This window comes from Motacilla alba, chromosome 1A, assembly GCF_015832195.1.
Source record: "Motacilla alba alba isolate MOTALB_02 chromosome 1A, Motacilla_alba_V1.0_pri, whole genome shotgun sequence".
Lineage (NCBI taxonomy): Eukaryota > Metazoa > Chordata > Aves > Passeriformes > Motacillidae > Motacilla > Motacilla alba.
In genome coordinates this window covers 9,446,464-9,473,282 of record NC_052031.1, presented here as the reverse complement: position 1 = coordinate 9,473,282, position 26,819 = coordinate 9,446,464, and the positions used below count along the sequence as shown (strand labels likewise).

Below are 26,819 nucleotides of genomic sequence, written 5' to 3'. Positions count from 1 at the left end.
CTATTTTAGAGATTTTCAGTAGAATAATACATGGATTATTACTTTTTAATATTGCTGTTAAAAGAAGTTGTTTTAAGAAGTCCAAAGCACTTTTGGGCATTTAACAGCAGGGTTTGATTTACTTAGTTCAGGTTTGGGGGTTTTTTAAATTTTTTTTTAAAGCCTATTTTTGAAGCTTGAGTATAAGGGCACACTTGCTCAGGTCCTCATTCCATTTAAAATATCAGAGAAGTCTTGGAAAAACAGAATCTAGCAGAATTATTTACAGTGGATGCTCATTCACCCATCCCAGTCCCCTTTCTGCAGGATTTTGGGAAGAGGTAGAAAAACTCAAGATATACATGACACCATGCCACCACAAAATCACTCCCTTCATCTCCAGAGAAGCTTATATTACTTCCAAAATGCTATTTACTGCTACTTCTAGAAGTTCTTACTGGAAGAGCAAGGTACCAATTTTTCACCTGGTTATCATATGGAGTTTAATGATGGCATTGTGCTTACTTAAAAAAAATCTCATTTATATTTTTTCTTTTCCTTCTCTCTATAGTCTGTAGGACCAAGAAAAAATTATTTAGTTTAATCTATTAAGTAGGAGTGGCAAAATGAGTTATCAGAAAAACACTCAAATTCTTTTGGCAAGTTATACAACTATTTATTTTTAAAAAAAGATATATAAGAATATAGATTGGACAGAAACCATCAAGCTTTATAGATTCCTGTCATCATATCCACCAATGCAAAACAATTTCATACAGACTACATGTGCTGTAATAAACATATTAAGAAATATCACTCTAAAATTGTTTATATTACGTATTCTGATCATATCTCCAACAGATTACATTTTTTTCAAACAACAAATCCTTGCCAAGTCAGAGATATGATGTCTCTTCTGCCCTTCCCCAGTTCTCCCTGACCTTCACCATCATTCGAAACTTTTCTCTCCTTTCTGTAGCTCCAGTAATTTATTTCACACATGGAGCATCTTTACTTCCCAGTGCCTTTCCAGGTAATTTTATAGCTATAAGTGGACTCAAAAGTGCTTCTGTTGTTCTCCTGGGAGTTCTATTAGATTAAATCCATTAGCATGGTCACATATACACACCTCACATTTTCAACTCTTCCTGTTCTTAACGTGATTCTATTAAGATGTTATCCTTCATATTGCCCACATACAATCTAAAAATCTGGACTCTCTTATTTTTCCCTAGTTTAGCTTTTAAACCATCTTAATTTTTTACATTTTTTTTCTGCAATAATTTGTCACAGGTTATACATTCTTGACCTCAACATATTTAATTATATTATAGACAGCCATCTCTGCTCCTGCTCAATATTCTGAACAGTACACTGAGTTTTAAATGCACAAAATGGTCGTTGCCACACATTTCATTTCTGGCTTCAGCAGTTGTGATCTTGTGCTTTGTTACTAAAAATAGAGCTGCTTCCAACTACCTGAGCTGGAAAGCTAATTACAGAGCTGGTAAACAGTTCTCCTCCCCATTGAGCAAATGGCAGAATAAGGAGTCTGCTAATGCACTAGGGCTCCCATGGTCCTGTGGGTCTCTGAAATCTATCAAGTGTCATTTATTTAATCATTTGTGGCTGTTTGTATCATGGATAAATTACCATTTAAGTAAATAACTGTTTGACTGTTGTAGCAACAAATCAGGGAGAAAAAGAACAATCAGCTCATTTTAAGAAAATGTATTCTGGCCTAATTCTCTGCTTGCACAAATCAAAACAATTTCACTGAAGTAAATAGCATATTGTTGATTTTGACTAGGTAAGAGTCTAGTTATATCTTCTGCAGTAGAGGGGTTATTAGAGGACTGACTGTTTGCAGCAGCTTAAATACTTTTTTGATAGTTATTTCTGTCACATACAGGCAAGAACAAACAACTGCCACTGTAAGAATGCACTTTCTTCCCTTGAAAGTACTCTCAGCCCAGTCTGCAGTACAGCAGCACATTGGCTGGAAAAAATTCCCAGCTGAGAGATCTTAGGTAGAAGTGCCCATGGGGTTTAGATGCTCCTCTGCATTTGACAATGAAACACTGCTTTCCCTGTTCCATTGGACTGATCCTTCACATGTAGCCTAATAACAAGCTTTGCTGGCAACAAGAGTTCAGCCATCACTCAGTCAATAAAACTCCACTCATTTTCAGCCATTACTGAGGGAACAAAATGTAGACAACAAATAAGTAACTGTCAGAATAACTGTGATACAGCTGCAGGCCCAAAGAAAAACTAAGATTATGTTCAAGATGCAGAATGTTTGTTCATTCCAAATCACTTCTGGGGCCAAGATGGCATATAGCTTCTTGAATTACTTTTTTTATCTGAATGCACAGTATAGGAATAAAAGAATTAGGTAGAAAACCACCAGAAAGACAAATTTTTAAAAGCATTTCTATTTCTCCTTCCTAACCCCCAAAGAAAGAGACAAGTAAATAAAACCTCCAAGACAGTACTGAACACATTAGAAGAATTTGGTGGACAAAAAGAGTATGCAAGTGAGCATAAACTATTTGCTCATGATCGTGGTTCTGTCATGTAAAAGGGATATACTATATACTGTGCATCCAGGAACAGAATTGGTATCTGACCATGGATACCTTATTTACACAGCACATCGGGAGATCAAACTATGAGCTCCCTGCTCTGTCTGTTCAATCTTTATGAAAAGGAGAGTCAAGATGCTCTCAGCCAAGCAAGCCACCTCCTATAGAGAAGGAAAAGTACATTGCCACTTTCTAACAAAACTAAGTGGAAAAAAGAAGGCAAGACAGAAAATGCATACAGAGGTGGAAATGTGTAGTACAAGGAAGAATGTGCAAGCAGGAGCCAAAAGAGAAACAAAGAAAGACATGAGGAAGTCAGACTAAGGAAAATCATTCATATTTCAAGCTCTGGATATTCTAAAGACCAGAAACAGGGAATCTTCTAAAAAAACAGTGATGGAAAAACAGAAACAGAGTATCAGCCTTCTCATCATAACCAGAAGAAATCAAGATAACATGTCTGCACACCTCAAGGCAGTCCCACACCACCACAACTAAGCCAATTCTGAAGAACACAAGTCATGCACTGGGACTTGAGTAGCTGTCATTTGAGCAATGTTTCTCCGGAACTGACACATCTTGTTTCCATGGTTCTCTGTGTACACATACTAGAGAGCCCCTGGAGAAAGTTGTAAGCCTTTTTTACAATTAAATCCATATAATTGTGTGTCTGTATTCACAAAGTTGGATAATGAGGGAGTCTGTGTGTTTGATGGTATTCAGTGCATAAACAATTTTAAAAATCAACTGAATCCCAATTTTCAATCCCTGATCAATCTTCTTCCTGCATTTTCTGACATTTCTTTTTACCTAAATGACCATAAATACATTAGACAACATATTCATGTGTTGGATAAAATGTGCTTATTGTATTAGGAAAAACACCTCTCAAATGATAGCATATTCCAGAAAATAATACACAAAGGCATATGCAAACATCATAAGCAATATTTTCCCTGCAATATGCTATTAGTTCCCACATTTATTGTCACCTTAAGACAGAGACGTGATATTCTTTAACCCTGGCAGTCATTTGTCATTTACTCATTCAGATTTCAAAGGCAGAACACCAACTGCCACAGTCCTTATGTGCTGCACAGACCAACTTAAACACTTCAACTGCTCACAAGTATTTTTAGTTGGTCTGCTCCTGTTGAATTAAACTTGCCAAATTCATAGGGCAAATAAGATGTGCCTCCATCTTTCCATTAAGCTAATATAAAGTTTTCCCTCTCCTTGTCAAAAAAAAATTACATGGAGAAAGGAAAGATAAAAATATACAATGCAAGGAAACTGTTGAAAATAAGTTGTGTAATTCTTTCAAATATGAGTAGCTGTCTCAGGCAATCAAAAAAAAGCACATGTAAAGTGACAGTCTTTAATGAATGAAGTAACTCTGTGAGCATTGTATTGTTCTTGCCAAAAAATTACATCTTTCACCACACAGGCATCAGTCAAACTTCAACCTTCCTAATGAATGCATCAGCATATGCAAAGACTCCAGAGCCAGAATGAGATTAATAGAATAAATTTATCATGTATTAACAGGAGGGAAGGGCAATAACTAAGCATTAACTTATTTCTTCATTCAATAGTTTTTTGGATCAGAGGCACTGGTTAAAGAAGCACACATTAGGAGACAATGCTCAAGAAAAAGCTTATAACAGACTGAAAGTACACTAGTTTGCTGTATCATAGTAGCACCAGTTTCAAAGGAGGTCATAACCACATCTGCTTATGTCTCAAAGCCCTAGCAACCACCTCTACCACACCTCCTTAATACACCAAAAATTCATCAGTACTATCTGACAAGTGACCAATACTTAATTTTAAAAGACTTCAGATGATGAAATGCTCAATAAAATTTCTTAAAAATTCAATAGCTAAAAACCAGCTATTTATGTCTCCACAGCACAGGGAACCTGTAGGTAGGAATACAGGGTAAATATAGACTCCACCACCTTACCTCAGCTATGTGCGGCATTGGGTTAAATCCACAGAGATTGCACACAACTTTCTTGCACTCGGTACAGGTATTAAAGTTGGGGGGATCCTTAGAACCAATATTTAGTCCAGTTTTACAAAGGGGACAAGACATTTCAGGTTGGCTAGCTTTCTCTGGTTCCAACAGCCCATCGGGTTTCTTAGCTTCAGCAGCTTGAGGCTTGCTATCTTTAGCCAAACCAGGTTTCTTTTCTAAATCAGATCCTTTAGTTAAAGCACTATCCACTTTCAATGGCTCTGATTTTTCAGCTGTAGGAGGCTTGGCTTCTTTCTTTACAGGAACAGCTTTTGGAAGAGGCTGAGCCTGAGCAGCCTCTTTGGGGGTTGCTTGAGGGGCTGGAGGCTGTGGTGGAGGCTGGGGCTGCTTCGCTGCAGGACCAGGCGGAGGGGGGCCTGAGGGCTGAGACCCTGTCTGACCCGCTGTGGAAATTAAATTTGAGGCCTGGCTGAAGAATGAAGCTCCAAATCCAAAGAGCTTCCCAGTAACTGTTTCTTGTGGTGTTGTAGGCTGAGGCTTAGGGGCATCAGTGATGCCTCCCAGGTTAAGGCTGAAACGCCTTGATTGCTCTGGAGTTTTCTGAGGTGGCTGGGGCTGAGGTGCCGGCTGTGCTGGCACTGGCTTGGGTCCTGCCCCTGCCTGTGGGCCCTTGGGAGCTGGTTTTGTATCAGGCTTTGGGGCTGGTTTTGTTGGTAACTTCTTAGGTTCATCTTTTGTTTGTGTTGGCTCAACAGGCTTTTGAGCTTTAGCATCTGGTCTAGCCCCAGGCTGAGATGCAAGCTTGGGATCTGACTTCTGCCGGGACACTTGTGGAACAGGTTTGGAATCCGGTTTATCCCCAGCTGGATGTGTGTCCTGGGATGGCTTTGCAAGCTCAGGCTTTGAGGAGTCAGTCACTTTCTGTTGAGTTGGCGGTCCGGGCCCTGCCATATCTTGCTTCTGCTCTGGTGCTACAGAGGTAGATACAGTGTCTGCGGTAGGCTTCTGTATACTGGGTTGTTTTTGCTTATCTTCAGCCTGTGTTGGCTTGACTTGGTCAGATTTTGGAGTGGCATCTGTTTGCTGGGAGATGTCAGTGGGTTCTGCACGGGGTTGTTTTGATTTTACAGGAGGAGACCCAGGCAAGGGTGTTTGCTTTTTTTGTGGAGGAGGTTTTTTCAAATCTGTTGACTGTGAAGGATCAGGTTTTGGAGTTACATCTTTCCTTTGAACAGGCTGTGGCTGGGGAGATGGTTTAACTGTTGAAGGTGCAATGGGTGTCTTCTGCTTGGGTGCAAATGGCTGTGGGCCCGGACCATGACCTGGTCCTAGGTCACCTCCTAATGTTCTTTGCATCTGGCAGTTTAAACAGAGCCATTCACTGATCTGAAAAAAAAAGAAAAGAAAAAAAAGGTAATTATAATTAAGATAAGACAAAGTTAATAAAATAAACATAATAATAAGTTATTCTAATATAGGACTTGCTCCAATATTTTAAACTTCTTTTAAACTTCTGTGTAAAAAGGGAGAAATACCACTAATAATGTTTTTCAATTAGCACACACAGCTGATTATTTTCATTCTTCCCCAATTGCTGTGAGTCAAGCTATCACTGAGACCATGATTCTAATGGCCTCACATTCAGTTTACACACAGATGAATACTGGTGGATAAAAACCCATCAGAATGAAAAAAATGCATTGGAATTTCACAAGACTCAGTGATTCATTTACAGCAATGATTTGCCAGAATAATGATAAATACTGCTAAAATAGTTTAACATATCAAGTCTGCTGACAGAAAACAATAATCAGAATTATTAAAACACAGTAAATGCATAATTATCTTTAAGCATACATCTATCAAGCTCTTAATGCAGCTTATGCTTTTGGTAATAGTTTCAATTACAGAGCACAAGTATTGGCAGTACATATGTATCCAATGAATTAGCCACAGAGGTGTGTAAATGGTGTAACACAGACTTATGAATTAGCACCAATTTCAGGGGGCAAGTGTTCATCTAAAATCAGTGGTGAGTTTTGCCTGAGCCTCAACGGTATTTCAAGAGCCATAATTAGGTTTCCCAACTCCTTTGATATCAGAAGTTTCTAGGGTAATTACTGTATACAACGGGCCCCTCTTGTCACACAGAGGAGAAGGAATAATGCAAATAATGTATTTACTCGTTTCTCATCAATTATAGTACCTTGCAACTTTAAACCATTTTTTTATCATTCCCAAGCAGTATTACATGAGAGGGAAACCATATTTCTGATAAGCCCAGCTTCACAATCTGAGAAAGGATCAAATTGCCTAAAACATTTGGTCACGTGCTACTTTCCACACTTTCCTTCACTAGCAGAAACATTATAGGTAGCAAAAATGACATTCAATATGGTACAGAGTCTCATGGGCCTCCACCTGCAAGCAGATATTTAAGCAGGTCACCTTTAGCTCTTCTCCTTTTCTTTAGTCCTTGTGTGAAACTCAGGGTGCTAGCTATAGCAGCACTGCCACAGAGGGAATGGCACGTAGGAGAACACACAACATAAGTCTCTTTTCCCTTAAGGGTGAAGATTCCTGGATGCTGTTTCTCACTCAGGACTTGATGGTCTTAGAGATATTTTACAACATAAATGATTCTGTGATGCTATGAAATATCTACTATACACCATGGAACAAATCCAGAGACACTACATGCAAAGAAGGATTTAGTCCATGTAATATCAGAGCTCACTGGAAGAAAGGAGCTCTGATATCATGGACTGAGGCAACGAATTCATTACTTTGGTGTGGCTTGCCAGCCTTATGTTTTTGTAGCAGCAAAAAAATTAAGAGTTGGATGCAGCTCCCTAAAACAGAGTTATTTAAATTATTCTGATAAACATGGTATAAACATGCACTCTGGAATATAAGTTCACTTTTACTAACAGCTTCACAAAGCAATGACAAATTTTGGCCTCAGCTGTAATGTTCCATTCATAATAAGGCTGCACTTATCTCCCATTTTCATTGCAATTTTTTTAGATTGTTTAAACAATTCTCTGTTCTACTTGCAAACCATAACAAACGATTGTTAAAAAGTGAAAACAACTGAAAAAAACCTGTAATACATGTTTAAACTCTGTTTTGAATTATGAAAGGAATTAAGTTCAGACCTGTACAGAAGACTTGAGCAAGGATTACATTTAGCTTAACTCCCATTTTGTTTGCTTAATGATCACTTCCCTTACCTGATTTTAGATATTAGTAACATAATTTAATTAAGTATATACTAATATCATTTCTGGATTAATCCTTAAGGGTTTTCTAGGGCTTAAGTGTAATCAAAGACCAGGCTGTCACAGTTGTCTGGCTTTGGCAAAGTAACTAAGATTTCTTATATTAGGGAGGTAGGCTCTGCTCTGCAGTGATGAAAGACAAGATCCTGTGAGGAGTTTTTTAATGGACCTAATGGCTTTTCCCCCTATCCAAAGGATTCCTACAGATATTTGGAAAATATGCTTTCTGTAGGGATTCACTGCTTCTGCTTCCTTTTACACCGTGGCAATAACAGGTGCCTACCTGGTCTCATTCAGCTTCCAGGAAATCTCAATTTAAGTCACTATGACACCTTCAAGGCCTCAAATGAAGCAGTTGTAGAGTTGGTGGGGCTAAAAATGAGTGGTTTGAAAAATTCTTACATTTATGGTGTCCAGATTCCAATTGCATTTATAAGCATTTAGGTTTGTCTTCAACCTGCAGCTTGTCCAGTCTGATTCTGCTATCTACTTGGTGTCCAAACAACCATTACTTTTATGCTACAGATTTCAAAACAACCTTTTGCAGAAGACAAAACCTTAAACTTCAACCTCTAATTTTTCCTTATTATTATTTTAAAAAAATATATACATATATACACATATGTGCATTCTTGGTATGAAACTGAAGCTTCCAAAACCAAAAACAAATTTGCACTCCTGCAGCTGAACTTAAAAATTGAAAATGTACACAGTTTCACTTCACTGTATTATTTTTTTAAATCTTTCAGGTTTAAACATAAAATTCCTCCCATGCATTTTAGTGGGAGGAATTAAGTGCCAAAATGCTCAAGTCATTATAGGTTACACACATCTTCAAACAAATACAAAACTGCACAAACTATAGTCCTGTGATTGGAACACCAGAAGTTCAACATGAAATGTGCAATGTGATATAGTTTTCTATCAAACACTTGCCTGTTTGTTCTATCAGAATTACAGAGATTTTCCATAAAATTTGACAGGAATGGGCTTCCATTAAATACAGATGCTCTTACACATTATTACAGATGAAGTAAAACTTAGCGCTGCTGCAGATACCTAAAATACAAATGTTTCTCTATCCTTAAAGGTATTCCTGGGCAGAAGTTCTGTGACCTCCTCATTTCTTTCTCCACATTTCTAATATCATTATGTGGGATTAAAAAGCAAACGTTTCCAGAGGAACTTCTGAGCTTTCACTGTTCCTGTCTGTGACGGAGATTCTTCTTTGATGCTGAGAAACCCAAGCTGTCTGGTTTTTACACCAATATATAGAGGTGGTAGCTGGGTCTTATTTCTAGAAGAAATCTGTGATTTTCTTCATTCTGAGACCCATGCCAGTAAGTGCCATAACTAGGACAGTAAACCTGACAGATTCCATGAAGCATTTTTGTTCAGATTTCAACTCCTGAGCAAAGAAAATTGCTGCTTTGTTTTCTAACTGTTGTAGAAACTATATGCCCTCAGAACAACAAAAAAATAATTAAAACGTATTTTATATATTCATCAACCATAACATCAACTCATCTAGTTTGAAGCACCAAATGAATTTATTTGGTATTTTACTAAAAACATCCATGGAGAATTACTTTGAAGAAAATTACAACAGTACATTTCCTAGATTATGAGTGCATAAAGAAAGGCAAGCTAACAGTTGACACCAGTAACAAATAGCAACTATAGTTCAGTCCTTCTCCCTATCCCAAACAAAGCCAACACAGCTGAAGGCAATCCAGTGTCTATTCTTTTCTTCAAAAATGGTTGAGATTTGTTCTAACAACACAGAACCATCAAAAGCAACAGGAAAGCTGTCAGCAAGTACATTGCCTGGCATGCTTAATTTCTATCCCTGCAGATGATGTAGGGGGGGAGGAGAATCTATCTTGATTCTATGATTCCAGAAGTACATGAGAAATAAATTTTGACTTGCAGATTGCACATATTTCCTATAAAAATTACTGGCACACTATAAGAATGTGGCTCTCAGAAGCCATGTTAACAGTCCTTGTGCAGAGCAGAGCTACACTCCAAGTGAATGGGTCTCATTCTCATTTAGAACAGTCATTTGCTCCTATAAAAAGGAACTTAAAATATACATAAAATATTAACATCCCTTTACCACAGGTATGTAAAATGGACTTTGCTGACACTGGTCAGCTCCAAAGCTTTACTAACAAAATCAGCTTCTAGTTTGAAAATGCATTAACTTATTTGGTCCCTGACAATTTTAAAGAGCAGTGACGAATCCAGATTTGGCTCTTAGCAGACATTTTTGCCAAGATGATGAGACAAACATGAAAAATAAAGCGCTCAAGCACATGATTTTATGCAGCTTCATGCAGTGTGGTAGAATACTCGAAGACAAGAAGCTAAATCAGAAAATCCTGTTATGAAAAAAAAAACAACTATCACAAACCAAATTAAATGGATATGTTAACATACAAGTTAAAATGTCTTCTAAAGAAGCTTGTGCAATACTGGAGACAAAGGTTTTTCTTCTACACCATTCCTTTATGAATAAGTTCTCAGCTGTTTACAGTAATTACACCAAAACAAGCATTTAACAATTGTACACAGTATGCAACTGATCCTCATTTCAGGCAAATACATCATCACTACAAAATACATATTTACCTTCCTTTCAGGTATATGATGAGTTTGCCAGGGAACACTGACTCAAGATGCTCACAAACATGACACTAGATTCTAGTCAGCAGCATGGTCCATGAGTGTCCTTCCACAAACCACAGCAATGGTTACAAGCTCTGTAGCTTGGTGCTAAACCAATGCTGGTGCAAACTTTTAAAATAGACATATTGAAAAAAACATTTTTAAATGTTACTTAGCTGTTCTATAGCTACTAAACACAACAGAATGAATTATATTATGTAGTTATCACAATCTTAAAACATACTCCACTACTTAACTTACCAATACGAAAATCTATAGTTTGCATATGAATTATGAATGTTTGGGGAACTATTATTTTATAGCTTACATAATTAGAATCATCAAGCAAAATAATGAACATTACCTTTTGAATTTTTTTTTAATGACAGTATCTCAGGATATCTAAAACTAGTTTTTTATAGCCAAGGATATGATTAAGCTGCCTCATGCACATAGAAAGGAAAAAGACTTTTAAACACAGCTCAGTGCACTGCATCACGCAGTAATGCAACAAATGCTCACTGCTTTCATCAACTGCACTGAGATTTACTATGCCAGAAACATGAATGATTGACAAAAAATCTAACTGCACATCAAGAGAGTGGCAAAGAAAAGGTTAACAAAGTTCATCTGTGCTGCACTGAGCGAATCATGAAAAGGATTAAGCTGTCTGGTGAGAGCAGGGCTGGGCTGTGCTGCCTGCCCAGTGGCTGCCCAGCAAACACCATCCCACATCACATGGCCTCACATAGTAGTAAATTACAGTTGCTGAGCAACAGCAATACTGGCACAGATGGCTGACTGCAGTTGACATCTTTAGCTATGCAGATTAATTTATTATTTACTTGTGTTAAAAACCATACAGGCCAGCTTTCTGGACTAATGAGAAAACACTCCAACATATTGCAGAATATTGCTCAATTAAATTATTGGGACACTATTCCCTATACAGAGGGGTTTTGTGTCTATGATCTGCCCCTTATGTAAAGATAAAAAAAAAAAAAAAAAAAAAAAAAGGAAAAACCCACAGGGCATCACTGCTACTTCTACATCTAATCCTTAAAGTAAAGTAGAACTGTAGGCACACAGTCTTCCCCTAAGACAGAAACAATGTGGGAGTTTGTTTAAGAATATTCCATGGAGAGAAACAGTATCCTGTACTTCCATAACCCTTCTACTTGAGGATCTTTGCAATTTTCCCAAATGTCTGGGCAGAAGTTGTGGCTAGGGGCAGAACCATAGGAACTATACTAACTTCATTTCATCACAAAAATTGTGAATAATCCCCATTTGCATAGAAATTGCAGTGTTAGTAACACTGGAACACCCCAAGTACTCTTTGTACTAAAGCAAATATATCACACTTTTATGGCTTTTAAATGGCAACTAAATAAGTCCTGTTTGCATTTGCTCTCTGATCAATTTTAACCCAGACTAAAGTCCATCAGTTTTACAGAACTCTTCTCACTTTACTTCAGCACAGTATAGAGCTGGTTTTTAAATAACTACTTTGAAAAATTTTTAAATCTTGGGATTTGCTGGAGTTTTTTTAAACTCATTTTTATAGAATCTATGATGATTATAACAGCTGATAATTACATTTAAGTCCTTGGGGTTTTTTTCCAGTTTTTTCTGCTTCACTTATATAATCCTTATATCCCACCCACCAAGTTCACGTAGGGTGTACAGATTCAAAGATATTTTCCCTGATATTAAAAAACTTAAGATTTTATTGCATGTCACTGCCACAGTGATGGCAATTTTATTCTTGTTTATATATCATTTCCAGACCAAGTTGCATTCTGGTTCCCATGTACTACTCCAACACAGCAGGGTCTAGACTGCAAACCGCAGGGAATACTTCAATCAACAGCTTCCTTTACTGTCATGTAATCAACAAAGATTTAATAGGGTAATTTCTATTAATTTTATTGTAAGTACAAGCAAAGCTTACCTGGATTCACCACAAGAACTATCTTCCTTATTTTAAATTATTATATACTGTTCTCCCTATACATCCTAATAAAAATGATAATAACAAACAAAAATTAATGCCTTTCTGACTGTTTAAATTCTGTTGAGTTACTGATCCTACTTCATGCCCAAGTATGTTTAGGAGATTTAGAGCTGCAGGATTTTAATAAAAAAGCAAATACAAATACCAAAAATAATTATAAACATTTGAACTAAAATATTATATTTTTAATCAAATCTTGCAACATGATGGTAAATATAAAGAAAGGCAGAAAGAAAGCAAAAAAAAAAAATCAAGGCAATAATCAAGGCAATAATATGTAGTACAATTGATATGGAAAATTTCTATCCTATCAAAAAAAAAAGTTTAAAAAATAGACATGCCTTCCCCCACAAAAATTTACAATAACAAAAAAGAGAATACTTCAGACTGAGTGAAAATTTTTTCATACTGAATTGAAAAATAAACGTGCAATCCAGTAAAAAGTTCTACTTGAACAGAAACCATACGCTCCACATTGAGATAGTCAACTGTTTGGGGTTTCTGATTGCTCCTCTTGGAATTTTAATCCTTCCTCTTTTCCCCATTAGGAATAAGTCAGCTTTGGTAAGGACACATTGTTTGAAAAAAAAAAAAAATCAGAAGCAATAAAATATTTTTAAGAATTCACTTTATCTCCACCCAGAAGAACTTTTGGCAAGCAAACAAATCCTGTATCAATACACAGCTCCCCATTATTTGAATGTACAATTTTCATTAAGTATCTATGTATAAAATCATACTTGGCCTCAAGATTAATTTCAAGTGTTCTCTTTAAAGAACACCAACACAATGGATGAAATATCATCTAATGTATATAAAATTCATGTAGAATAACCCCTCCTCAAAAGCCCCCTAGAAGACAGGTATCCACATCTGCACAGATACACATCCTAGGTGGGCTCCAGGAGCAGAGCCCACCCACAGCCAAGGGTCCAGCCTGAACAGCTCTAACACTCCACTTGATCATCCGCTTTACAGATGACCACCATAAAGAATGTAATGACTCTGTTACTACCCTTTAAACCCTTGCTCAGTCTGTTTTGCATGCATCTTCCAATAACAGGGAAGGAAAATTTACTCCAGCTGTTGAGCATATGTGCTAATCATTTAGATTTAACTATAGCACTTCATGCTTTTTGCCTTTTTTCCCTCAAGATGCCTTTGTTCATTTTCAGAAAGCCTACTCCTATTTGAATGCTCTAATGGGCTGAATCTTTTTTTGGGAAGTGCTGCTTTTTGTTGCTAATGGCTCATGGGAGTGGGTTTGGGAAAATAAAATGGTTTAAAAAAATAGAAAAATAAGTCACCACGTAGTAAAAGATACACTTCCTACAAGGTTCTGATGCACATGAAAGGCAAATGGAATAGAGTACCAGTCCTCAGACCTGCTTATATAATTTTTTCCATTACTTTACGCAACTGTTGCTAGGCAGTCATGTGCCATGGTGATGAGTGGAGTAGGAATACCTAGACAGATTAGAGAGACATATGTTACTGAACACTTATGTACGATACATTTTCTCTCCAGACTGCTGTACAAAAGCAAGACACCAACCATCCTTCTTCCCCAAGAGGACTGCAGTGTCAGATGGTTCAGAGAAACAGTTCAAGGGGTCTGACCTTGTGGCAATACAGGTATCACTTTCTGCTCTTAGTTACAGAGTTCTCTCTAGTGAGTTAAAACAGACAGAGTGCATGTACTACTGAATTTTATATAGAGGTTTAAATTAGTAAAATGAATTAAATTTTTTTCTGCATTTTATAATAGCTTTACAATGTATGCAATCTACTTTTTAAGCCAGTTATTAAAGCTTTTAAAATTCTTTTCAGGATCAGCTAGAAATATAAAACACAGAAATTTAGAAAGATCTACATTGAAAAAAATTATTCACTTGATTAGTTTTGGAGACTGAGCTAACTTGTAAGAAACTTGTAAGGAGACTGTCTTAGGAAAGCAATTGCAGCAGCTGCACAAAGAGAAAATTTTAGAGAACAAAAGTGAAATGTTTTTCTAAATAAATGCCTTCCACTCCCCACATCCAGTTTGAAATTATTACTTCCCAATAAATAATTTGTTTAACAGAAGCAGTAAAATCAGTAGTTATACAGGACATGGGAAAGCACAATATAGGATTCCAGAATCATGAAACATGACCAAAAAAAATAGCAGGGAACACTACAGTAAAACAGTGAAGTCAGTAGGTCCATGGGTAAGACACAGAATTTTGGTCAATAATACTTCAGGAGAAGTTAAAATACAAGAAGTGAAAAGAAAAAAAAAAATTGCACCATAAGCAAGAAAACTTACAGCCAAGTCCCAAACCATGATCTTTCTGATAGTTTGGGAAGAAGTGGGTAAAGTATTGTGAAAAAGGAATCAGGAACTTTTGTTAATAAGCTAAATACTTAAAGGAAACAGAAAGTAGAAGGAAAATTTAATAACCAGTAAGAATCTTGGCAGCTGAAATAAGCAAATTTTTGGTCCGTGCCAGAGCAGGTTCCATTAACTTTGATCCCAATGTTCAGTAATAAAGACAGGTGTGATTTTTGTCACACTTCAATGGCAGACTGGAGCAGGACACCCACAATGAAGTTTCAGCAAGACAGCTGGTGGTGCAAAGCTGAGCAAATGAGAAAAGCCTGAGTGGGAGTCAGGAGATTGGAACTAATAGCTGAATAACTTAGATGTCCAATACCTTCATTTTCTGAAATGATTTTATCATGAAATAAATGCATATCCTGTTTATTTCAATGTCTAATATGAAATGCAAATTTGCTTTTACATATGTATGCAATCAGTTGGTCTTAAATGCAGCTGTATTTATTGTCTAAAAGTCCTGAATTTCACACTTACTGAGTACCCACTTCAAAAACTAGTAGTTATTCACAGAATTTCCAAATACTTGGAAATCTTCTTACATAAACTCTCTCTCAAAACCTGTTTCATTTGAACACACCAAAGTTGTTGACCAATTCCATAGGAAATCTGAAGCTTTTAAAGAAAACTTGGGGCTTCAAGAGACTCCAAGAGCACACTACAGACATGAACAACTGAGCAATCACAAATAAATGTAAGAAGTTCTGGCCTAAAGACATTGGCAGAATTTAAAGGCAAAGGTTTGCAATAAAACTTCCTTGTCGACTTTAATATTAATATGTCACACTTCTTGCCTGTTATATATCTTTTTTTTTTCACATTAACTGTCCAGAATGACCTTTCCTCATGTAGATCCTGAAATATTGACACCTGGTTAGTTGCAGATGCTCTGAAGTTTCTGCAGACAGATGTTCAGGTCACTCATTTTCCAGTCCAGGCTTCAGTGCCAGCTATCTCAACCCTCAATTTCTCTAAACTCAAAGACATTAACACTCCTAAACCAAGTAAAGTGCTACCAGTGGTTACTGCTATTAGTCTTTCAGTATTAAATTTGCAATTTCAACAAAAAAAAAAAAAAAACATCATACTTCTGGACGCAAAAAGTCTTTTGTTTGTTACCAAGTAGTCACAAATAAACATGTGCTGGAAAGAAAACCAGCAGCTAGCAACATCCTTAAATCATTGTAATACTGAGTACACAGGTTGCCCAGAAAGGCTGTCAGGCCTTCATCCTTAAATATATTCAACACTGGCCAAACTTGCTTTAGGTGAAACTACTTTGAGCAGAAGTTTAGACTACACCATATCTAGAGCACCTTCCCAGCTCCAGAAATTCTTTGATTCAGTTTTAAATATAAAGTAGCATTTATCAGGTTCAAAATACAGTAGTAGTCTGTACTTCTTCCTGTGTGTTTCTCTGATCAGCTAAATTAATACCACAGCAAGACAAAAAAAAAGTTTTCCAAATATCCCATCAGATAACCATTAGTTAGGCTTTGGTGCCAGGTCTACTATGCTTGAATTGATAAAAGTGTTGGTACTGAAAACAGCCTCCAATTACTTTGCAAATTTAAAAGCACTATATCAGGATGTACAAGAAGCTGAAAAAACAGTCACATAATGCCTTATTCCTATGCAGAGCAGTAAAGGACATGTATAAGCAATAAATCAAGCTACCACAAATATGAGGTTAAAATAAATTCATTTGAAGTCCTAATATTGCTTTCCATTCCATTTTTATGTTACAGAATTACAGCAAGAATGGTAATCAAGCTTAGAAATAGTCCACAGAGATCTTAACATCCCACAAGAATGAAATAACCCACGTAGCACCAAGTCAAACTCATGACTCAGGCTTTCAACTAACACAACTGAACACTGGCACAGTTGTAAAGCAAATCCACTCCACACTCCACATCCTTTCCTAAGTCACACATTGGAGCTATGAAGACTGATTTATTTTATTAGTTCTTATAGCAGAAAAGATTATTTATCTATAAATGTATTTGCACATGAGTATTGTGGTCAGATTATAAACATAGACAGCAGGTGATTAACAACAATCAAAATGAGACAGAAGTCACACTAGGGTTTCTCCTCTTTTTATATGAAGAGATGAGAACACAATTCTAAATCTATATGAGCAGAGAACCATTACCTTCTTTTTCTTCTCCAGTTTCACCCTGTTTTACTCATACGCAGTTATATGAAATAGCATTAAATTGTTACTGAACTTGTTAAATTATAACAATTATATATGTAATGCATCTGATGTTTCAACATAAAAAAGGCAAACTGAATTCTTAGTGAACATCAGTTTGAAAATTACTCACCTCTGTGATATGAGGATTAGGATTGAATCCACACAGGCTGCAGACTACAGTGTGACACTGGGTGCACGTGTTGTAGTTGGCCTTTTCAGGAGTGTGCAGCAGCAGCTCGGTGGTTGTACAAAGAGGGCAGAAGGTTTTCTTTGGGGCAGACTCAGTGGGTTGACTTGCACCAGCTTGCATTTGCTGTGGGGGTTTTTCAGGCCCTGGTTGCTGGCCAGGGGGTTTTGTAGGTCCTGCTTGTTGTGCCGGGGCTTTTGTGGGCCCTGCAGTCTGAGAAGTTGGTTTCGTAGGCCCTGCCTGGGGTGGCACTTGTTTTACAAGCCCTGTTTGCTGTGGAGGTGGCTTCCCAGATCCAGGCTGAGGTGGTTGCTTTGCAGGTCCTGTTTGCTGAGCAGATGGCTTTTCAGGTCCAGGTTGCTGAGAAGACTGCTTTGGAGGCCCTGTCTGCTGGGGAGATGGCTTGACAGGACCTCCTTGCCGTGCAGGCTGCTGCGATGGCTGTTTCGCAGGTCCTGGCTGCTGTGATGATGGTTTTGTGGGAAGTGCTGTTTGGGACATCACTTTAGTGCTGTCTGGTTGCTGTGGGGATGGTTTTGTTGGGCCTGATGAAGGTTTTGCAGAAGTTTGCTGTTGTATGGGCTTTGTTGGTTCTGATGGTTGCGGCTGGGATTTCTGTGGTACTCTTGGCTGGGGTGGTTGTTTTGCTTGCTCTTGCTTAGCATCTGTTGGTTGGCCATGGCCTGGTTTCTGAACTTGCTTTGGTCCCCCAGGCTGCTGCTGCTGCGGCACTGGCTTGGAAGACTCAGTTTGTTGGACAGTAGGTCTGACAGGTCCTTGTTGTTGAACAGCTGGCTTTGGAGACTGTGGTTGAGTTGGATGTTTCGCAGGACTCCTCTGCTCCTCAGGTTTCCCTTGCTCTTTTGGGGCAACTTTTTGTTTCCTACCGGCTTCTTCATGAGTTGTATCTGAATCTGATATCAAATCAAAAGGATTGAATTTGTTCACAACTGAAGTGACTGCACTCAATGGATTGGCTTCTGAGAGAAAACTGGGCATCATACTTGGCTTCTGATCTTCTTTAAAATCAGTCCTGGACTTTGATTCCCGTAGACTGAGAGTAGAAGGGCTCCGTCCAGGTGCCCGTTGTTCTGTCTTCAGCACATCTACTGTTCTGCTTTTACTTAAACCTGGTGGTCCTGGATCTGGAGGCTTACCTGGTTGTCTGGGATGGCGGCTTGTATCAAGTTCAGGATGTCTGCAAAGAGAAAATGTAATAGGATTAAAATAATGCATGATACAATAAAAATTAGATAAAATGAGATATATCAGTAACCCTGGAAGTGCACCGGTAGCACTGTGAAGTTTCTCAGTGCTGAAGCATTTTCAAGACCAAGGCTTATAACAAGGTGCATGTAAAAAAGATTTAAATAATCACTATTCTTTCAAGGCTTATACAAGTATTCAGTCACAGATTGTTTTATTCTTTAGAAAATAATCTAATGCAACAATATTTAACCAGATATCCTTTTGTTCAGAATTCTGAAGAGATCAAAGCTAGAACTTCCTGTTATACCTACATACAAATTATTAACTCTCCACCCTGCTCCTCAGGATATAAAAAACAGGGAGACAGAAGACTAAAAGAAACAGAGGTGTCAAAATTAGCAGATCAAAGTAAAGCCATACCAAAAAAAAAAAAAAATGCACAACGCAATATGCTTATGTACTTGTTTTCTGGATACTTGTGGAAAATTGGGATATATTTACAATTTAATATGCAGCAGTGATTTAAACTCGTAAAATTCATGTATGTTAAAGACTATTCTTCATAAAAGTGTTCTTTTTCTTGGTAAAGTATTTATTTTAGCACCCATCAGCTCACAAATCAGACGAGTTCTCCATCACATAAAACAGATTTCAGCTCACAGTTAGCCCTGAACCTTCTTTTTTCTTCTTTGCAAATAGCTACCATACTCCTTCTCAGCATCAGCTGAACAATTCACACTGACCAGTATTAAAAAGAATTCCACCACATTACATTAGAGAATTGGGAAAAATCCATGCAACAATATTTTACTGTATGTTCATACAGCAGAAAATGAAACTACGAATGTAGGAACCCAAATCAAGACCACGGTTTCATACATGGCACAGTATTTTACTTGTTGCTATACTTGGCTGTAGCATGGGAAATAATATTGTATTTCCTGCTAATGCTCAGGGATGCAATAAAATATTCAGTGCTATCACTGAGCTTCTGCTGGAAGATACAGGGTTCACTTCAGTGTCACAGAAATGTTGCAAATATAAAATTTTCACTTTTAACTTAGAGAGAACCAGTCAGCTGTGATCGTAGTTTACCGGACATGACATTTTTTCTTGGGTATTCATGAGCAAAATAAACAATCACTCATTAGATTTAACTGCATTCCTTGACTAATAAATAAATAAATGCACAATTTAAAGAGTTTTTTCAGAAGTTTGCAGAACCATCTAGAATAGTCACATTAAAAAATGTATTTTACATTGTTAATGTCACCATGAATTTAGCAGTACTTCTGATTAGCTTTTAGTTTCCATTAAATGGCTAGCAATGGCAAAACAAAAGGACAAAGCTAAGTGGTAGACTTTTCTGTGTAATTCTTACAACACGGGATTTCTCATAATCTTGTGTCTGACTTTTTCTGTTAAATAAAAAATTCCTCAAGTAATACTTGTTGAGGACAAACTATTCCCAACCTTCCACAATACCATGTATCCTTTCTTATTTGTCTGTACTTATTGACTGCAATATTTGAAGCTTATGACCCTAATGTGCAACCCACTGAAGTGAGTAGGTGTTTTTCCACTGGCATCAGTGAATATTGATTAATTCATAAAGAGGATAGTTCAGAAAAGCCCAATGATAATCTAATTATTTCAAATATTTGGCATTTTTGCTTATTAAAAGAACAGTTTTGTACTATTGAGTTTTAACTTTTTTTTTTGTTTGGGTTGGGATTAAATGTATGAGATGGTTTGTTTGGTTTTTTTTGGACTTAGATATTTATTAGTTTTTATTTATGTAACAGTTTTGCAAACTGTGAGTTTTACAGTATTTTACTCTAACAAACCAAAAAAATTGAACTGTATCTCTCTCTCTCTATGAGATTTCTTAAGGATAAACTGTTTAATTAAGAAATGACACTAAAATTATTTTTATTTTAAACTCAATAACTATCTGTGGTCTGCAATGAGGATTTTTTTTATCTAATTATATAATATTACTCAAACTTATTAAGAAGAAGGTGAAAAAGGACAAGCTTCCACTCTAAAACCTTTATTTTGTTTTATATATATTACTATATTGTAAAACTCCAAATTTAAAGTTTCTACTATGTGATATTATACACTTCTATTCAAACTACACACTCAATCTTAGTTCCATTATTTAATTTTGGAAGTTTTCTCTGTGGCCTCAGGTCAAATGTAGTGTTTTCTTGAGGGTCAGTGCCTGTCAGCACAGAAAGTCAAAAATTCCCAATAATTAGGGTTCCAGCATTATACCCTGATTAGCAACTAGGTAGGTCTACCTGCAGTTCTGTTTTTTGTCATCTAGATAACCACTCCAGGTTTATCTGAAGAGGCACTGCTTACCATATGAAAACATTGCAACTAGTCCATTAGCAACTAGTCTATTAGCCTGGTACACCTCCATCATTCATGTTTTGTAAATGTTCAAACTTTTGGAAGGCTTGATTCAACAATAGAGAAGAGTGAAAAGGGAGGGGGGGAACTAAAAATCAACAGTGCTATTGAAATTCAGGTCCAGAAATAGGGTACCATGCCCATGCCCAAACCTTACAATGTGAAGGTAGAACAGAAGTGGGGGGAAGGGGGAATCCCAAACAAAAACCAAAGCAAAAAAACCCAACCATTTTTAAAAATTCAACTTGGAAATCAGCAAGCAAAATAACTGTGGATTGGAGTGGAATTCTGCTCCAGCTTGCATTTTTATCAAATAATGTGTTCCATAAGTTTCCACTTGATCAGATCTCAAGCTTTGAAATGAGATTAAAACCCCCAAATCTAGGAAATAAACTCAGGTGATTCTCTTCAAGGCTATTGGTATATTCTGAAGAGCTGACTTGTCTTGCCTTTGTACATACCAACGCTTCTAAGCAATGGAGACAGCGCGTGATTAACTAGTGGAAGAAAAAGCCTTGAAAAGACAAGCTTCTTGAGAAATGTTACTTCTGTCAAAAGCCAGGACTTGTTCCATTTAGTTTGAGGTACCTGAGAGTTGAAGTCTTCTTTTCTACAACCATTTTACAACCAACTACAGACTGATATTGAAAAATTTTAATTGAACTGGAGAATCAGAAACCTCAAACTAAATCTTGACAAGAATTTTCTAGCTTTCAAATCTTTTGAATCATGAAAAAGCCTTCAAACCAGACCCAACATACAAAATAATTTAGTTCTTCCTCACATAATGCTTTTCTTTGTGCTGCTATGTTTCCTCTCACTTTGGTCTTGACTCATGGAACTCATCGCTATTCATTTACATATTAGATCCCAATCAAAGCTTACTTTGGAGTAAGCAGAGATTTGCCAAAAGGACTATTGGTCTAGTTCTTCAATTCCATAACTACAAGCACCTGTTAAGAAGTCACATCTTTTCCCTGTTCATCAGTATTAATAGTTTCAAAGACAAATGCAGCAACAATGCAACTCAAAGGAAGTTAAATTTCTTCATATCTACAGAAAATATATGTATGAACTTTTGCCTCCTCCAGTGGCCAACTTTTAAAAAATATATATATTTCTTCTAGAAAATATATAAAAATAATATTCTTCTAAAAAGTATACATAGATATACTTCAGAAGTGTGACACTCAGCAAGACTTCTTAGCATTTCTTGTCAAAATGCAGCAAAATTTATTTTATTTATGTCTATTGTGACCAACTTATTGAACTGGAAAAAAAAAAAAAAGACTAAAAAACCCAAGCAGCTGTATTAGATGGTCATATATTCAGCTGGCCATATAATCCTTTCAGAAATAGTGTAATTCCTCAGGAAGTGAACACTGGCACAGTTACAGAGTCATTTGATGAAGCTAGAACAAATAGAACTTGCTTACAAATTGACTGTGCTTGTTTCAGATATATTTCCCAACCATGAATTTTCTGAAGACAGGTAATTGAAATAGGATAGAAAGATTTCCACAGATCCTAAACATATCACTGAAACCTTGAAAATGAAATGTTCAGTTGTTTTGTTGTTGTTGTTTTTTTTCAATAATAGGACAATTATTTGACAGTTCACTTTAGGTGCTCTAGATCTAAATGTTTATTTTAAAATTCACAAGACTTAAAAGCTCAAAACCTGTAGAAGTTCTAGAATGTACAGCATTCATTTTAAGGTGGTAAAGATGCAACTATGTTACCTGGCACATATATTACTTACTATTAAAAAACCTGTATTTGCAACAAATATTACCTCAGGATACCAGCAATCATAAGGAGTTTGTACACTTTAGAGTAATTTAGGGAGCAGGAATGAGAGCATTTAGAATAGAGAGTAATTATTAGACTCTAATGTTACATTGGAAATCACAAAGGAAAAATCCATTTAATATGTTAAACGCTAACAGACACTACAATAAGGACACTGCCAAAATGCACAGCTATATGGACTGGAAGCCAGAATTCTTCTTTTGATCACACTCTCTCACTTAACATTTGGACGGGAAAAAAAACCAACCAAACAAAAAAACCCCAACTAGTTCCAGTTTTGTCTGGAAGAGGGTGATCTGTAATCCTTAGGAGAGTCTTACTGCAAGGGTTTTGTTTGTATCAGGTTCTTGATAATTACTGCAAACATTTGTGGTAGCTCTCAACAGCAAAGAAAGCAAACAGCAAGAGGAGCAAATAAAGCCACAAACCAAGAGACAAGACAAGTAGTAACTTCATTACAGTGGGACAGGCACAAAGATACTATGATGGGAACTGCTATAATAGTCAAAGCTGACATTCTGACGCAAGGTAAGAGGCTGTAATTCACAAATTTAGAGTCCCTTTACTTTAAATAGAGGGTGGAGGCATGGTATGCTAACAAGATCAAAGTAGCTTCTGATATAAATATGTTTGTAGGAAAGCAGCCATTTATAAATGCAGAGATATTCACATTGCAATGAGTTCAGCCTACTCTAATGACTTCCAAGAACATTTATCTTTATTTTTTCACGGTATTGTTCCAGTAAAAAGTAAGTTTCAAAGTACGTGTGTCTTTGTTCATAGACGATTATGCAAAAGGGAATTTTGACCTTAGTTTCATGGAACTAAAGAATATTTCTTTTTCTCATTAACGTTCCTCATTAACAACAGAAGCTGTGCAGAGACCTGAATTGAATGGAAAATTTTATTTTACACATAGTGCTAATGCCAGATCAATAATTAAGCAAGACATGAAATAGGAAGATTTGACTTCCAGTTTTAAAAAATGGAGACCATCATCTCAGGTATAATCTCAGTGACTCCAATAATTGCCCAAGAATTAATTTAGTCCCACCCTCCTTGCCTCTCTTGTAGAATTCACTTATATAAACCTGATATTATATAAACTGACTATGCATGTATGTGGGGGGAGGTCAATGCACCGTGAAACAGTCGAGGAGGCTCCTTTCAGCTTCCTCCTTCAAGACAAACAACACACCCAGCCCCGGAGTGGGAGAGCAACAGAGGCGCCGGCCTCGGGTGACGGGCCGGGCAAGGAGGGTGCTCAGGACCGAGGACAGCGGCACGGGGCCGGGCCAAGAGGGGCTCAGGACCGAGGACAGCGACACGGGGCCGGGCCAAGAGGGGCTCAGGACCGAGGACAGCGACACGGGGCCGGGCCAAGAGGGGCTCAGGACCGAGGACAGCGACACGGGGCCGGGCCAAGAGGGGCTCAGGACAGAGGACAGCGACACGGGGCCGGGCCAAGAGGGGCTCAGGACCGAGGACAGCGACACGGGGCCGGGCCAGGAGGGGCTCAGGACCGGGGACAGCGACACGGGGCCGGGCCAAGAGGGGCTCAGGACCGAGGACAGCGACACGGGGCCGGGCGGCGGCTCAGCACCACGGACAGCGGCAGCCCCGAGGAGCCGGGCGGGGAGCGGGCTTGTTGCACGTCGGGCTGTGAATTCGCTGAGGGGCAGGCAAAGAATGGGGAAGGAAATTACCCCAGCCTTCTCAAAAGCACAATGAGGTAAAGTCATGACTCTCCAGGACACTGAATGCCGTGGAAAGCAATTTAATCTATTTAGCCTCTCCCCTTCCAACTAATGAAGGAGAAAAAAAAAAAAAAAAAAAGAAAAGAAAAATAAGGGTGAAAAAATAGGCTGAAACAGACCTCCTCAATCCATGACTATTTAATGAAGCCAAATGATAGTTGTAGAGGTTCAGAATTGGCAGAGTAACGGGAAGCAAATGTATTATGCCCAAAAGCTTTGGAAGATTCAACAAGATTCTCTCTCCAGACGCTTGCAGAACCCATCCGCTTCCCTGGCTCCTACCAGAGCTGTGGGGCATCCAGCCCCGTAAAGCACACACCCGCACACAGAAAACCACAACGGTGTCTGCACATCTCTCCCCGCCCGACACAGAAACTGCCCGTGCTCCAGATCACGGCAAGGCAGGAAAGGAGGGCGCAGCCCACGGAACCGGGGACCGCCGTAGTGGGGAAAGCCAGAGGGTGCAGGCTCCGTCCTGGTGCCCGCGCCCGTGCGGCCACCCCTTCCCTCCCTCTGCCAGCAAAATGGAACGCCGGCTCCGGGTGCAGCGGGCCCAGATCGTATTGCGACTCGCCCCCCGCCCCACCGCGAGGAGACGGAGAAGGGGGAAGGGAGGAGCGGGAGAAGGGAGATTTTCCGTGCATGCCTTTGCATGGGAGGCGGCTCCGCGCCGGCGAGGTTCCCTCTGGGCAGCCCCTGCGCCCTTGACATGACAGCGGCGATCTGCCTCCTCTCCTCCTCGCTCAGCTGGCTCAGGTCCGCTTCCACCCCGGCCGGGACCAGGCTCTGCAAGGGGGCCGCGGAGCCGCCGCCATCCCCGGCTGCCGCCGCCCCTTCGGGGAAGGCGCCCAGCCCTTCGCCTCCTTCCAGGCTCGCCTCGTTGCCCATGGCCGCCGCGGCTCGCCGCCTCTCCCGTCGGGCGCAGACCGGGCTGGGGGGCGGCTCGCAGCCCCGCTACCCCGCGGGCAATCAGGGCTCCGCGGCCGCCACCACGGCCCCGCGCGGCGGCGGCGCCGGGGCCGGGCTGGGGCTCGCTGGCTGCCGCCGCGGCTGCCGGGGGAGTGCGGCGGTGCCGCCCGCCGCGCTCCGCCGCCCCGCGCAGCGCATGCTCCGGGCGGGCGGCTCCCCCCGCGCTCCGGGCCCGCCCCGAGCCCCGGCCATTAAAGGCACCGCCGCCGCCACCCCGCGCACCCGCCGCATCTTAAGGGACCGAGCGGGGAGCCGCGGGTATCCCTGCGGGTGCGGGGAGCCGCGGGTATCCCTGCGGGTGCTGCTGCCGCCTCCCGCTCTCCGTCCCTCTGCGGCCAAGGGTATGCTCGCGAGCAGGCAGACCTTGAAGAAGCCTCGCTCGCCCGAAGCAAAGTAAGAGGGACTGGAAGACACGTCTGGAGGACACCCCCCCCTCCAAGCAACCCCTTCATAGTAGAGTCAATGGTGGATTGCTGCGTGCCCTGAACACCAGAGTTTTGAATGTCTCTGTGGATAGAGATTTTACAGCTTCTCTTGGTCTATGTTTCAGTACTGGATTACCATTGTGATGACTGTCTCCACCCTATCAGTGTCATTCCAGCACCAATCAGCCCTCAAACTGGACACTGTACTTGTAATGCAGCTTCACAACTGCTGAATATATTGATAAGAATAACCTTCTCCAACCTTTTGGCCACACTTGAGGTAGCAGAGGTCAGTCTGCCTCTGTCATTCTTCTTTACAACCACATACTGCTGGAATGCATTTCACCTGGATGTTTGCTGCAAAGCTGCTTTTTGGGACAACCTATACTAGTGCACGGAGTTACTCCTTCCCAGATACAGGACTCTCTGCTTGCCATTCTTCAACTTCAAGATGTTCCTGCCAGCTCATTCTCCCACCTGGATGGAGCAGAGTGTGGCCCTGCTCTTTAGTTATCTACTGCTCTCCCAGCTGAGATTTGCAGAGAATGTGCTCCATGCCTTGCTCACATCAGTAGCAGAGACATTGCATACCATTAGTCAGAAAGATACAAATAGTAACACACCAGCAGTTGGATGTGGTGCAAATAACCACAGCTGGTTTGAGCCCAAAAGTTCAGTCTATTTTCCATCCACTGTACAGGTCTCCCTAATTCGGCTATAAGGATGTTATAGTTGATCATGCTGAAAGCATGATGGAGTGATTTGCCTGGAGTTAAACACATTCTGCCTGTTTTTAATAACCTTCCTGTCTTTTGTCTGCTTGGGCATGGCTTCTAAGAGGACTTGCTCTGTAACTTTCCCAGGAAGGGTAGTAGCCACATTTATCAAACTTCCTGGTAGTTCTCTTGTGGATCTCTTTTTTGAAGATGGGTACCGTGCTTGC

General features: G+C 39.3%; 1 protein-coding gene across 2 annotated transcripts in view; it reads right to left on the bottom strand.

Annotated features, from left to right (window-relative positions):
* PCLO (piccolo presynaptic cytomatrix protein) overlaps positions 1–25,592 on the bottom strand; it is a 324,823-nt gene extending 299,231 nt beyond the window's left edge. For both annotated transcript variants that reach the window (XM_038154510.1, XM_038154511.1), the window contains exons 1-3: positions 25,129–25,592; positions 17,227–18,481; positions 4,534–5,934 (exon numbers count right to left, since the gene is read on the bottom strand). In XM_038154510.1, the coding sequence (XP_038010438.1) occupies positions 4,534–5,934; positions 17,227–18,481; positions 25,129–25,370 (2,898 nt within the window). In that variant the 5' untranslated portion in view covers positions 25,371–25,592. The remainder of the gene's footprint in view (positions 1–4,533; positions 5,935–17,226; positions 18,482–25,128) is intronic.
* Positions 25,593–26,819: the final 1,227 nt, after the last annotated feature.